At 38.7% G+C, this 12,187-nt stretch overlaps 2 protein-coding genes across 4 annotated transcripts in view; one reads left to right on the top strand and one right to left on the bottom strand.

Annotated features, from left to right (window-relative positions):
* Positions 1 to 3,645, top strand: part of kat2b (K(lysine) acetyltransferase 2B) — a 16,636-nt gene extending 12,991 nt beyond the window's left edge. For both annotated transcript variants that reach the window (XM_015055381.1, XM_015055382.1), the window contains exons 17-18: positions 689 to 773; positions 2,306 to 3,645. In XM_015055381.1, coding sequence (XP_014910867.1) covers positions 689 to 773; positions 2,306 to 2,499 — 279 coding nt within the window. In that variant the 3' untranslated portion in view covers positions 2,500 to 3,645. The remainder of the gene's footprint in view (positions 1 to 688; positions 774 to 2,305) is intronic.
* A 67-nt stretch (positions 3,646 to 3,712) lies between these two features.
* On the bottom strand, positions 3,713 to 10,490 carry sgo1 (shugoshin 1). 2 transcript variants are annotated; one of them, XM_015055384.1, is made up of 10 exons: positions 8,864 to 10,490; positions 8,484 to 8,638; positions 7,358 to 7,566; positions 7,146 to 7,198; positions 6,934 to 6,998; positions 5,368 to 6,222; positions 5,220 to 5,285; positions 4,569 to 4,733; positions 4,213 to 4,315; positions 3,713 to 4,137 (listed from the first exon to the last, which is right to left on the bottom strand). In XM_015055384.1, the coding sequence occupies exons 2-10, from the start codon at positions 8,626 to 8,628 to the stop codon at positions 3,981 to 3,983; spliced, it is 1,818 nt and encodes a 605-aa protein (XP_014910870.1). In that variant the 5' UTR covers positions 8,629 to 8,638; positions 8,864 to 10,490; the 3' UTR covers positions 3,713 to 3,980. The 2 variants fall into 2 exon arrangements, with proteins under 2 accessions (XP_014910870.1, XP_014910869.1); XM_015055383.1 differs by having other exon boundaries at positions 4,213 to 4,384; positions 8,864 to 10,486.
* Positions 10,491 to 12,187: the final 1,697 nt, after the last annotated feature.

The following is a 12,187-nucleotide window of genomic DNA, read 5'->3' as shown; positions in this document are numbered from 1 at the left end:
AGACCCCAATGGGTTAAGAGTGTAAGAAAATGGATGGATGGATGGATTGAAAAGTTGAATCGGTGGATGGATCTTTTCTTTCAATTTAAAAAAAAAATGTTGGTGGTTAATTTTGACAGAAAATATAATCTGTGCTTTTTATCCACATGTTTGCAGACCTGGAGAATGCTTAATTTCAGTAGGTTTCCATGCTTTTCCAAAAAGCCTGGGACAAGGTTAACTGGACAAATGATTTATTCCTATAACATCTCTTCCCCAAAGGGAATGTTGGGAGTGATTTATATTGGAAGAACGGCTGTTTTGTCTCCTTCTTTTTCCTTTAGTCAGGAGGAATATGCAAGTGAAACAACTGCATTCCTTAAATTCTCCATTTCCCTTTGACGATCAAGGCTGGACATGACTGAAACGCATCTTTGTTCTGCTCCACCGCGCCACCCGCATCGCCTCCTGCTCATCCGATTAAAGATTGAATCTAAATCTTGGGGATTTTGCGTTTTGGAGAGCGAAATCATTCGATCCTGCTTGTGTACAACTCTAGCAAAAGCACAAAACCTATTACTTCTGACCAGAAGCGTTGGCTAAAAATACTTGGGGAAGAGAAAATTTCAAATTTTTAGCAAGGAAGGATCAGCATAAAATCCCAAAAATATAAAAAGAAAACTTATTGCTCTGTGTGTGTGTGTTTCAGAATCATCAGAACGCCTGGCCTTTCATGGAGCCTGTGAAGAAAACAGAAGCACCTGGCTACTACCAAGTCATTCGTTTCCCCATGGGTGTGTATGGCTGTGGTTTGTTTAAGGTTAAATATTACAGTCACATGAAGAAGTTTTTTCCTCTTAACTCTGTTTTTGCTTTTCAGACGGCAACAACCTCTGTAAACACAAAAAGTGGTTTTCTAATTTAATTAAGGGTGAAAGCTTTCCAAGGCAACCTGACCCTATGTGGAAAAAAATAAAATAAAATAAACTGGCTCTGCTACTGTATGCAGCAACAAACATCTGCAGCAACTGGCAATGAGTCTTGTAGATCTACAGTAATATGGGGTAATTTTAGCCAACTGTTCATAGGGAAACGATGAAACGTCACACCGTAACATCTCTGTCGGATTAAACTTCAGACTTTGACTGAGCCAATTCAAAGCCTTTGTTTATTGAGCCATTCAGAGGTGGTGCTCTTCAGGTAATCGTTCTGCGTGTGTAACTGAAGTACATTTAAGGCCACAAAATGGCGGTCAAGAGTTTCTGCTAGGCTAGAAAGAAGAATGTATGGTTCCATCAGCTGGAGCAAGTTGTCCAGGTCCAGAAGAAGCACCATGTTTTAGATGTAGATTTTATGTGCTTTATATTTCTTTTTTGAAATGCTGTTCCTGTAAACAACTTCCAAAAAGTGACATTTTTGTCTCACTGATCCACAGAAGCTGTTTTTCAAAGCATCATTGAGATTTTTGGGAAACATGAGATGAGCCTTTTAGGATTTTTTTTTTCTTTGGTCGGCAGTGGTTTTTAGCTTTTGGAATTACCATCCCAGGCCCTTATATTTAAACCATAAACTGTGACCTAAACAGAGGCAGATGGTAAATTAACTCGGCTTATGTTGAGCTTTTCAAGTCGTAGATGAGAAAAACGCTTTGGGCAAACGCCCAGCAACACTCACAGTGTGCAGACCGGTTGGTAAGTTGGGGTTACGTACTTTACCAAAGGCAGAGGAATCTACAATCAAAGTCACAATTTTCTGGTCGTTGAATGCTAATGTAGATGACTCCTATTCCAGCTTTCCACAATCGTCTTATAAACCTTGTGATGCGTTAGATGTTCTTTAGGTGTAATTTTGATTGTCAGGAAGGTTCAACACTGTTTCCTCAACATGTGGATAATGTCTCTCACTGTGGTTTGCTGGAGTCTCGGCACCTTATTTGGATTTGTGACTCTGTCTAGACTGCTGAGATGCCAATGTCTTAATCGTCTGTTATTGAATTGCTTTAGATTGGGGCGTGGTGTAATGCCTTTTGAGATGTTTTTTTGGCCTAGTTTATGTTGTCAGACGAGTTCTGTTCAAGTAATTACTTTAGTGTACAGGTGTGGTAAGTTGATCTTAATTCAGCTTTACAAAAAATACCTGATAAATCGCATCGATTTAATGACTGAACAAGTCAAGTTTATATGCATAGCACATTTCAGCGACAAGGTAAAAAAAAAATCACTGGACAAAAACAAGAAAACTCTTCACGTTTTTCCTTGATCTAAGGTGCTGTTATTTAACTTTTTAAAGTTATATGTTGCCTGTTTCACTTTGTTTTTACCCACAGACCTGAAGACGATGAGCGAGCGCCTGAAGAGCCGGTACTACACGACGCGGAAGCTCTTCATGGCCGACATGCAGCGCATCTTCACCAACTGCCGCGAATACAACGCTCCGGAGAGCGAGTACTACAAGTGTGCCAACATACTGGAGAAATTCTTCTACACCAAGATCAAAGAGGCGGGCCTCATCGAGAAGTAGACTAAAGACGAGAGGCTTTCCTTTCGAGAAGCCTGGCGCGGGTTGGGCTAGCGGGTAATGCCGAAGACAATAAAAAGAAAAGGATTATTGATTGTGGAGTTGGTTTCAGGATCATATCTTATGTTTAATGCATGCTGGCCTACATCCTGAATCAGTTCCTTATGTTTGAAAGATTTGCCCAGAGGGATGTAGACACTCAAGAACGGAGACTATTTCTGATTGTAAAAAAAAAAAAAAAAAAAATGGCATCTTTGATTTTTTTTCTTTTCTTTTTTGTGCATCCCCAAAAACTGAGAAAGCCTCCGTCATTCGTTTTTAAAGATGATTAAACGTTGACAGCTGACTCTTTTTTTTTTTTTTTTTTAACAGATCTAACTTTATCTTCTCTGTTTACACAGCCTCTTAGTGTCTACCTTTCTCCTCCCAGTTGACTCAGGTTGTCATGTGAAGGAGCCAAATGTTTGATGGATTAAGTCTTTAAGAAAAGTGTTTCCTGTGAGCAAAAACAAGCCGGAGCTTCTCTAACTGCAGCTATGAGCATGTACAGCACTAAGGTTCAAGTTTGTCTGTGATGAGTTCATCCTGCCAAAAGAGGAATATAACCTTTAAATTTTGTACATATTTTAATCATTTTGAAGCACTTATGCCCAATGTATATTTTAAATATCTATACCTAAAGTACATTTCCCCCCAACCCCAATTAACCCACAAAAGGGCAGTTCGACTATCAAAATGCACTTTCCTCCCCCTCCAAGTATTAACAGGAATTCTCGCCCATTTTCCTTTCTTCTACTTATGGATTACACTGTAAACTCAGAACTACTTTAATTATCTAGAGTTTATTCTTATTTATGTGCTTTAATTCAGAAGAATCATGTTTAAGACAAGGTCTTAATTTATTATCTTATTTTTGTCCTGCAGACGGAGATTGATAACTTTATACTTTGGAGACAAATGAAAAGATTGTGCAATACGATGTAGTTTTGCTGTTTTGTAAAAAGGTGTTTGTACTTTCCAAACTTTGGGAAAAATAACCTTTTTTTAATATGTCTGTAAAAAAAATATATATTTCATGCTCTTTGTACAATTGGTTTTATTGACCTAGAATTAGCCTATTTTGTAGACTAAATAAAAACAAATGTGAGGTTAATTTGGTGTTTTGTGCCTTTGTTTTGGGAAGTTTCACCAATCAAACCATTTGAGTGGCAAAATTAGGTTTTAAAAGTTTATTGTCACATACAGTACAGTGGAGAATGAACAATACACAGATGTTGCAAGATCATAGAATTAAAACAATATTGTAATCCAACCATTTTGGGAGAATATCTACATCTCTATGGAGACAAAAACGAGAAAGTAATTTAAATCAAGACAAACTGATCACGGTTACACTATCAAAAAAAAAAAAAAAAAAACAACCTTCGGAGACATGAAAAAATGAGAATCCTTTACGGGAACATATATAAAAATAAAGAAAGGCTTCAGTGACATCCAACAAAAGACTCGTTGTACTTCTCAAACGGCTGCTGGCTGCAAGACTTCCTGGATTTCTGCACAGACCTCCTGCCAGACTTCTGCTTGAAAATGGGAGAGCGAAGAAACTGTAGGTCTGTAAACTTGTCTCCACGCCGAAGTTTTCTGTGAGGAAGTTACAAACACCATTGTTTAAACATGTTTTAGTAAGATAGTAAGTGAACTTCTTAAAGAACTTACGCATTTAACGAAGGCTCCTTGTAGTCGACGGTCATGGTGCAGCGGCGTTTCCGAGTGGGAGCGTCGGAGCGGCGTGGGCCGCCACCGGAGAAATTGCGGTAGGCTGCAGGGGACATATTGGTCACGTCACACAGACTCAAGCCCCGCCCTGCTGACCTTACACCAACCCCACCTGTGGAAATGTGAGTAAAGATGTGATGGAAAGGAAATGGGGGGGAAAACAAAAGTAAATTGGTGCAGATTGAATCACATAGAAACAAAAGTGAAGAATTAAAGGCCAGAGGCTCAATAAACCCAAAGAGAGAAAAAAAAGTTTTTTCTTTCCTCTCTGAGAGGAAGCGTTGATTATAACTTACGTTTCTGGCATGTTTTGAGCCTTGGCGTTTGGCTCGATAAACGAGAAGAATTTTCAGAAGACGGTTCTCCAAAATTGGACAGGACGGTATCTATTCTCATCATCTCGGCCTCGATCAGAGGGCTGACAGCAGGGAAACCGTCCTCCGTTCTGTCCCTCTGATGTTCTGAAAGAAACAACTTTCAGGTTGGTATAAATCCACATAGCCTGCTCCCACAAACTATAAAAACAAACAAAAAAAAATAATCTAAAAAAAAAAAAAGCTTATTTTCATGATGCAGTGAGTTAAAATGAAAATAAAAGTACATTCCTAAATTCTAATCTCATCTTTCCAGATTTTTTTTTTTTTTGCACTAAAAATGCAAAGCAGCTCAAATAATCTATAACAGATATTTTAGCAGACGAGGTTTAAATACAGAAGCTGCAAAAAATCACAGAGAGCAAAAAAGGTAAGAAGAAAAGATGGATGGACAGAAAGTTGCAACTTTTAAATAGGGAGATAGGGAACATTTCATCAAACTAATTCATTTCTTTAATTCTTCCACCTACCAATTTCAATGTAATTAGATACTTCATCAGACTTCCTGCACTACAAGAAACTTTAGCTACATTCAGCAAAATATATGAATGAATGAATCCAGCTTTCACTCACTCTGGTGGCTCTCTTCACCCTTTCCAGAACGTGCCACCTCCAACTTCGACTCTTCATCCCTGAAGACTAATCAACAGAAAATTGGACATTTTCAGTGGTACCAATGAAACAAGGAGAAAACCACTAAGTTTCTACTGTGAAAACTCACCAGAGATCTTCGGGGTGGGAGGGATGTTTTCCTTTTTCCTGACAATCTGCGAGCGCCGGCCTCCGCGCGTGGCGATGACTTTAGTTTTAACAGGAGAGGACTGTCTCCGTCTTGGCCTCTGAGGGACGTACAAGCTGTCTTCCGACTCTGAGGACGGCGACGATGAGCTGGTTTCGCTTTGTTTGGGAACAGCCGCCGAGTCTTCGGCTTGTGTCTCCTCGCTAATGGGAGTCGCTGGCTGATTCTCCTCGGCTTTCGCCTTGAACGGCGTGATGTGGACGGTTTCCTCGCAGTCGAAGTCAAACGTGTCGTTGAATCCCAGCGACGTGTTGAGCTTGTTGCTCTGAGGTGGAGGAGCTGCTCTCCCCCGTGTGGCCGTGCGGTCCCGGCTCTTGGAACGTGCTCTGGGTTTGGGATTCTCCCAGGGCTTCTTTAGCGGGACACGATCGGGTTTGCGGCCTCTGTCGGGTTTCCGTGGAGCTGGTTCAGGTTTGGAGCGAGGCTGCTGCTGCTGCTGGGTTTGTTTCCTGCCAGGCTGCGGGTGTATTTTTTTGGGACGGACTGGCTCAGGTGTAGAGTGATGCAACTCCTCTGTGTCGCTGACATCCGCTGCCTCTGGTTCTGCTCCCTGGTGGTTCTGATTCAGACCTGAACTCTTGCCGTGAATAGGGCTCGGTAATACGGCCCTAAGATCAGTAACCGGGTCTGCATTGCTCAACCGCCGCTGTTCTTGCACACGCTCAGAGCGCCTCCTGCTTCTTCTGTCGCCGTGCCGACGCCTCACACCCACCGTGGATGGCAGAGCAGCCTCTCTGTCACAGTTAACGGGTCCGTTCTTTTTAGAAGGAGGGGAGTCTACGGAGAAATGGTTTTAAAATAAGTACAAAAGTTTTGATACGTTGAATACGAGTTACTTTAATAAATACGGCAGACTGCAGGCTGGTGATGTCATGCTTTATTATTTATTTTACTTAAATTTAGAATTCCTAATATCACTTTCTAAACCATTTGAAACAAGCTTTGCTGTTTCAAAGCTTGAAACAGCAAAGCTTTTTTTATTTTTATTTTATTTTTTTTAAGCTTACATATTTTTACAATATGTAAGCTTTTACATATTGTAAAAATTGTTTTACAATATGTAAAACAATTTTTACAATATGTTTTTATCAGTTCCTGTTTATTTTACACTGGCTGCTTTACTCCTAATTGAACTGACTGAACAAATTAAAGTTGTGCTGTTTGTTCGTATTTGACCAAATTTGTGAAACTATTGATGTATTTAAGTTTACTGTACAGGTGCAGAGTTATCAAATAAATGTATAATTCAGTAAGATTTAAATTGTGTTTAAAAGTCAATCCATCTCTGTTATTCTCCGACGGCTCATATTGGCCGATGCTAAATGTCAGGTATCCATATAAATGTTAGAAGTGAAAAAAAAAAATCATAAAAAATAGAGGATCAGTGCAAACCTAATCTACACAACAGCAAATAATTATACAGAAAGCAGAAATCACTGTACAAAATGTAAACAACTGATAAATCTATATCAACAACAAAAAAATTACCAGGACAAATTGGTGAAGCGTCGCACAACGTGAGCTGATCAAGCTGCTGACTGCTTCGCTTCCTCCTGAGAATTAAAACAAAATGCCAACAATAAATGCAGGATAAATGATGCGCAGTGACGCCCCAACGCATTGGCCAGTGACTGAGAAGCTGCTGTATGTCTAACGCAAAAAAAAAAAAAAAAAAAAACACTTCTGTATTTTCAACTCACCTCTCTAAATTCTGATGGTTTGGTGTTTCCTGTTGGATCCCTGTTGGTTTAGCCTAGACCGAAAACAAAAATAAATGCAACCTTGAAAACATATAATGTAAATAATATAAAGGTAAAAGGTGTACTGTGATATCTGGACACCTAAATAACACTCTGGATACAAAAAAATATATACTTGAACAGGAAATGGGCATAATTATCTGAGAGTGTACCTGTGAAGCACTTGCTGCCAGCGCCTCCTGCTCCTTGAGCTTCCTCTTGAGCAGAAGCAGGTGAAGGAAGAGAGCTTGCTGCTCACGCTTCAGCTGCAGGATCACTGCGTTGGCCTGCCTCACTTTCTCCTTCTCGGCCTGCAGGGCCACAGCCAGCGCCTTGTTATTCTGCTGCACACCTTTAAGGATGGTGTGTGTAGAACTGGATGCTAAGAGAAAATAAAAACAAAAAATATGATTTTTTTTTTCTTCTTTCAAATTTATTTATGAAGCACATTAAAAAAATCCCTGCAAGTGATGAATAAAAGATATACAACCCAGAAATAACACAGATATTAAAACACACTCTCATAAAATAGAACGCAGACAATAAATAGAGATGTTCCAAGTTTTTTGTTTTTTTTAAGAATCCATTCTAAAATATTTAACAGTTCAAAAATATTTATTGGCTTTTGGTCTTCAGCAGTATTTAGGTTAGAAGGTTATAAGAGCTAGAAAAACAAACAGGAAATTGTGGTTTGGTTTAGCAGAAGCTTCTATAAGATAAGTTTTATTATTCTTATTCAAATTAATGCTAGAATGGATCATATGATCACTCCTCCAGTACAGAGCATCAAAACCACAAAGAGAAATTTGGCATCTTCTGAAAAACCAGGAATGCATACCTAACCCTATGTATCCTACCATCAGAATATTAAATTTGTATTTTTTTTTTACCTTATGGGATACAATTTTAGAAACACTAAATGGGACTGAGAAAGATTTAGTAATAAGTTGTAAACAATACAATCAGATTCACTTAGATTTAAATTCTGCAAGTGTAGCAGCTGGACCAGAGAAACAACAAAGAAGTCAACTCATCATTAAGGGTTGGGAATGCTGCATTTAAAGCTAATGTAGTACAGTATCTGTGATGCTGAAACCTTAGTTTATAACGTATAAATTATGTGCGATTATATTTCAAATTAGATATACATTTTAATACATTTTTACACGCATTTGCATGGTCTTCGTCCCATTTAGTCTGTACAGTTCTGCTCGTCATAAACGCCCCCTGCGCTTCTGTGTGCTCACAAACCGGAGCTCTTAAACGACCGGAAGCTCTAACGAGTAAACAAACACTTACCTGTGGTTTTGTTCATCATTCTTGACCGTCCCCTGCTTGGAGCTGCAGCATTAGCCAGCTGTTTGTTCCTCTTCTCCTTCATCCTCTCCTTGATGTCCTCCAAACTTTGTTGGAAGGACTTCTTCTGGACTCTCTCTCTCACCATGGTTCAAGATCTATGTGAGTTATGAACATATAATCAACATATGTGTCCTTATTTATGTGCTCAGTTGTTTACCACAACGATATAGCGGGCTTAAACCTAAACCAAGATACTAACAGCGCCGTTAGCTAAACAACCCAAAGTCAATCGTCGTTACCGTTTACTAAAGCACACGGCTAGTTTTAGCAACAGCGGCCTGATAATATTTATGTATGAAAGAAAGGCACGTTGAACCTACCAGGATATATATTTTACGATGAATTTTAACTCCGCTTCTTTCTCTACTGCGAAATACGTCAAAAAAAAATTAAGAAAACAGAGCATCAACAGAATCCATTTTTCTAACGTCGTCTTCGGAGGGTGGACGTTCGAATTCAGAACCGCGACTGCTGATTGGTGGAAGTACGGCTTGACGTAACTTCCTTCTTTCAAGTGGAGGGATTGTTCGCTAGATGTCGCTGATGTAAAGAAACTAAACCACATCGTTTTCCACGAGTGATGTCTGGACGTCAATTTTCACCATTTCAACTATGGAAACTGAACATATCTATTCAGCTTCAATGCTCCTTTATTCCTTGATGGATGTATTTAACGGTCAATTGGCGGGATTGACCCCGGACAGGCGAGCTGGCAAATAAATCAGTCCGCAATTTTGACTTTTAAATTAATAATATTGAGATTTAATTCCCAATTCTGATTTTCAAACTAAGAATAATGACATTCAGTCATAAAATTAATCTTAAAAGCCATAGTTTTTAATGCCAATACAGGGTTTCAATATTTTAGTATAAGTTTGACCTCCAAATTCAGTATTCTAAATTATAATTATTAATTTTAAAGCAGTTGCTGAATCTTGACTTTTAAAGTTATCAACATACAATTAAGTCAATAATTATGGTATGAAAAGGAATATTTTTGACTTTGAAAGTTGTCGAAACTCAATTATTATGACATTCAAATGATTTAGAGTAATAATTCTGACCCTCAACATCATAGTTAAAATAGTAGAAACAAAATTAAAGTTTTAATCAGATTTAAAAACCTCATAATTATAACTTCACAGCTTTTTTTTTTTTTTTTTCATTTAAGCGACAGCAATGGGCTTCCATAGTCATGTTTTACTTATTATTCCTTATTTGTCTGAATCTGAAAAGTGTGCACAACCACACTGCAACTCAATTATCTAATTATAATTCTTGGTGCCTCATACAGTCCCTTTCCAAACCTTTCCTGCCTGCATACCGGAAACAAACAAACCACACAGGAGTTATGCAGCACCAGGAACTGAGGGCCTAATAAACTCAAAGATTGCTGATTATATGTAAACATCATCAAAAATGTAAATTGGGTTGAGACTCATCAAGGGTCAGGCTCATTTTGCTCCACCAAAATTAATATTTATAATTGACTGCAGTAGATAAGAGTACAGCGCAGTGCAGAGTGCTGTGCTGCATTTGGATAGAGCAGATAATTGTGTTAATCTTGGAGCCCATTGACAGGCAGCATTTTCAGTCTTGTTCCTTGAGATTTTTCTAAACCTCTAAAGGCCCGTTCAAGCTAAGATTACACAGTCAATTATTAGATGAAAGCACATTTTAATTTCCCTAGAATGTCTTCTGCCACTCTCTTCAAAAGTCCACATTCCTGCCCTCTTGTTTTCAACAGCCAGCCAAAATCAACACCCCTGTGTGTTAATGCATTCACACAGATCCCCCCATTAAACCTACCCTAAATTCATCGGCACCTAATTACCTCCTGTCCAAGCTTTAGCTCAGTAAATCTTCTGGAAATTTTGCATTACCTCATATTGCATAATCGTCTGTGCTGTCAATGAATTTAAAAGTCAAAGTGAAACATGGCATGACTTGTTTTTGGCAAGGCACAAAGAAAAAAAGTTGCTCCTTTCCTGCGGGTCGTGAAGGCTAATATAATTCAGTTTACTGCACAAGCATCAAAGAGCGTGTCCGTACCTGCTGAATGCCACTGTGACATTTAGCAAAGTTTTTTTTTTTCTTGCATAAAGAAAAAGACACTATAGTCAGATTTTGTAAGATGTCAAATTTGTTCACATACATCACACACCATTCCTCAGCCCAAACTGCTAGAGCACTTTGTAAAGGTTAAAAAGGTTAAAGTCATCTACCGAAATTTACAGTAATTTTTTTTTACAGGAACGTGTGACCCAAATATTTTCTTTTTTTTTTTTTTTACTGTCCATGCTAAATTTTGTTTTACAGCAGCACGTTTTATTGTTGCTCATTTAAACGTTGAGTCGGCAGTGTGCCAGTGTAATGTGGTTAGAGAAGGTTCATGGAGTTTGCATGTTTTTTCCCCTTTTTACTTTTGAAAAACATTCAAAGTAAGTGAAGTAACAAGCAAATGTTTTTTTTTTTTTTTTTGCTAGTGCTGTGATGCAAGGAAGGACTTCTTGGACACAGATCATCATTTACCCAATGACAGCCAAGGTTAGTTAATACACTCTCAGTCTGATAAACAAGCCAACTTCAAAATTTCATTTATAATTTATTTAATACGACTACATGTGGCAATTCTAAATGTCATGTTTTGAATACATATATGCGCAACAAACATGAGCATTCTGCATAGTGTTGCTGATTTATGTAGTGTTTTTATTTTTAATTGTTTTCATTTTTTTACCGGAAAAAAAAAGCACCTGAAATATGCCAATCAATTCCCAGCAATTCCTCCATAAAAGAGTGGTGGAAATATGAATTAAATAACTTGCCAGTGTCAGTGTAGCATATTGAATCTGTCCACTTGTCACAAAATGTGTGTTGCTGTCAAGACCAACAGTGGTTTGGGACTTGAGTGTGCCACACAATCACTGTACCAACGTAGACCATGTAAAACTCAAGAAATGTATTTAGATTTTTATTGCTCGTTAAATCTACAGTGTTTTCATGCCTGCATGGCACGTGATTTTATTCACTGTAACGTAGTTTTGCACTACGTGGGACTGCGAGCTGGCAAATGCTGAATCTGAATTGACGTGGGGTGACAACAGGCGTAAGAAATCCAGCAGGGGAAACCTCTAATGAAATTGTAGTGTATTAAAAAGTGACATTTTGACATTGCCTCTAGTAGAACCACCTTGGTGTCTGTCATCGTCGGGCCTCCAATCCCAAACAGAGGAGGTTAAGGTCACGGGGGAGTTTGACAAAGCTGCAGTGCCGCCCATTTAAAACATATGACTTCAGCAGAGCGTGTCAGATGTGACCGTGGCGTGCGGCATACAAACAGGTCTGTGTTTCATGCCCTGCATGTTTTCTCACTGGGACTATATCCTCATAAGTCACTGAAGGATTTGCGGCAGCAAAGCTTTAGTAAGACCCCAAAAAAGCAATGATAAATTCTAACATATGTGGGCTTCTAGCAACAGGTGTGGGATTTTAGTGTGGGCTTGGTGACTAAGACATCATTCTGTTACAAAGTGCCCATACAAACCTGTAATGACGCACTGTTTTAACAATAACATCACTCGTGTTTACTTAAAAGGTAATATTCTTTGCTAAAAGCCTGCAAATGTCACAGCTGTTCTCTC

Source organism: Poecilia latipinna, unplaced genomic scaffold (genome assembly GCF_001443285.1).
Source record: "Poecilia latipinna isolate Pla-1442-1.1 unplaced genomic scaffold, P_latipinna-1.0 Scaffold1313, whole genome shotgun sequence".
Taxonomy (NCBI): domain Eukaryota; kingdom Metazoa; phylum Chordata; class Actinopteri; order Cyprinodontiformes; family Poeciliidae; genus Poecilia; species Poecilia latipinna.
This window is presented reverse-complemented; position numbering and strand designations above follow the sequence as displayed.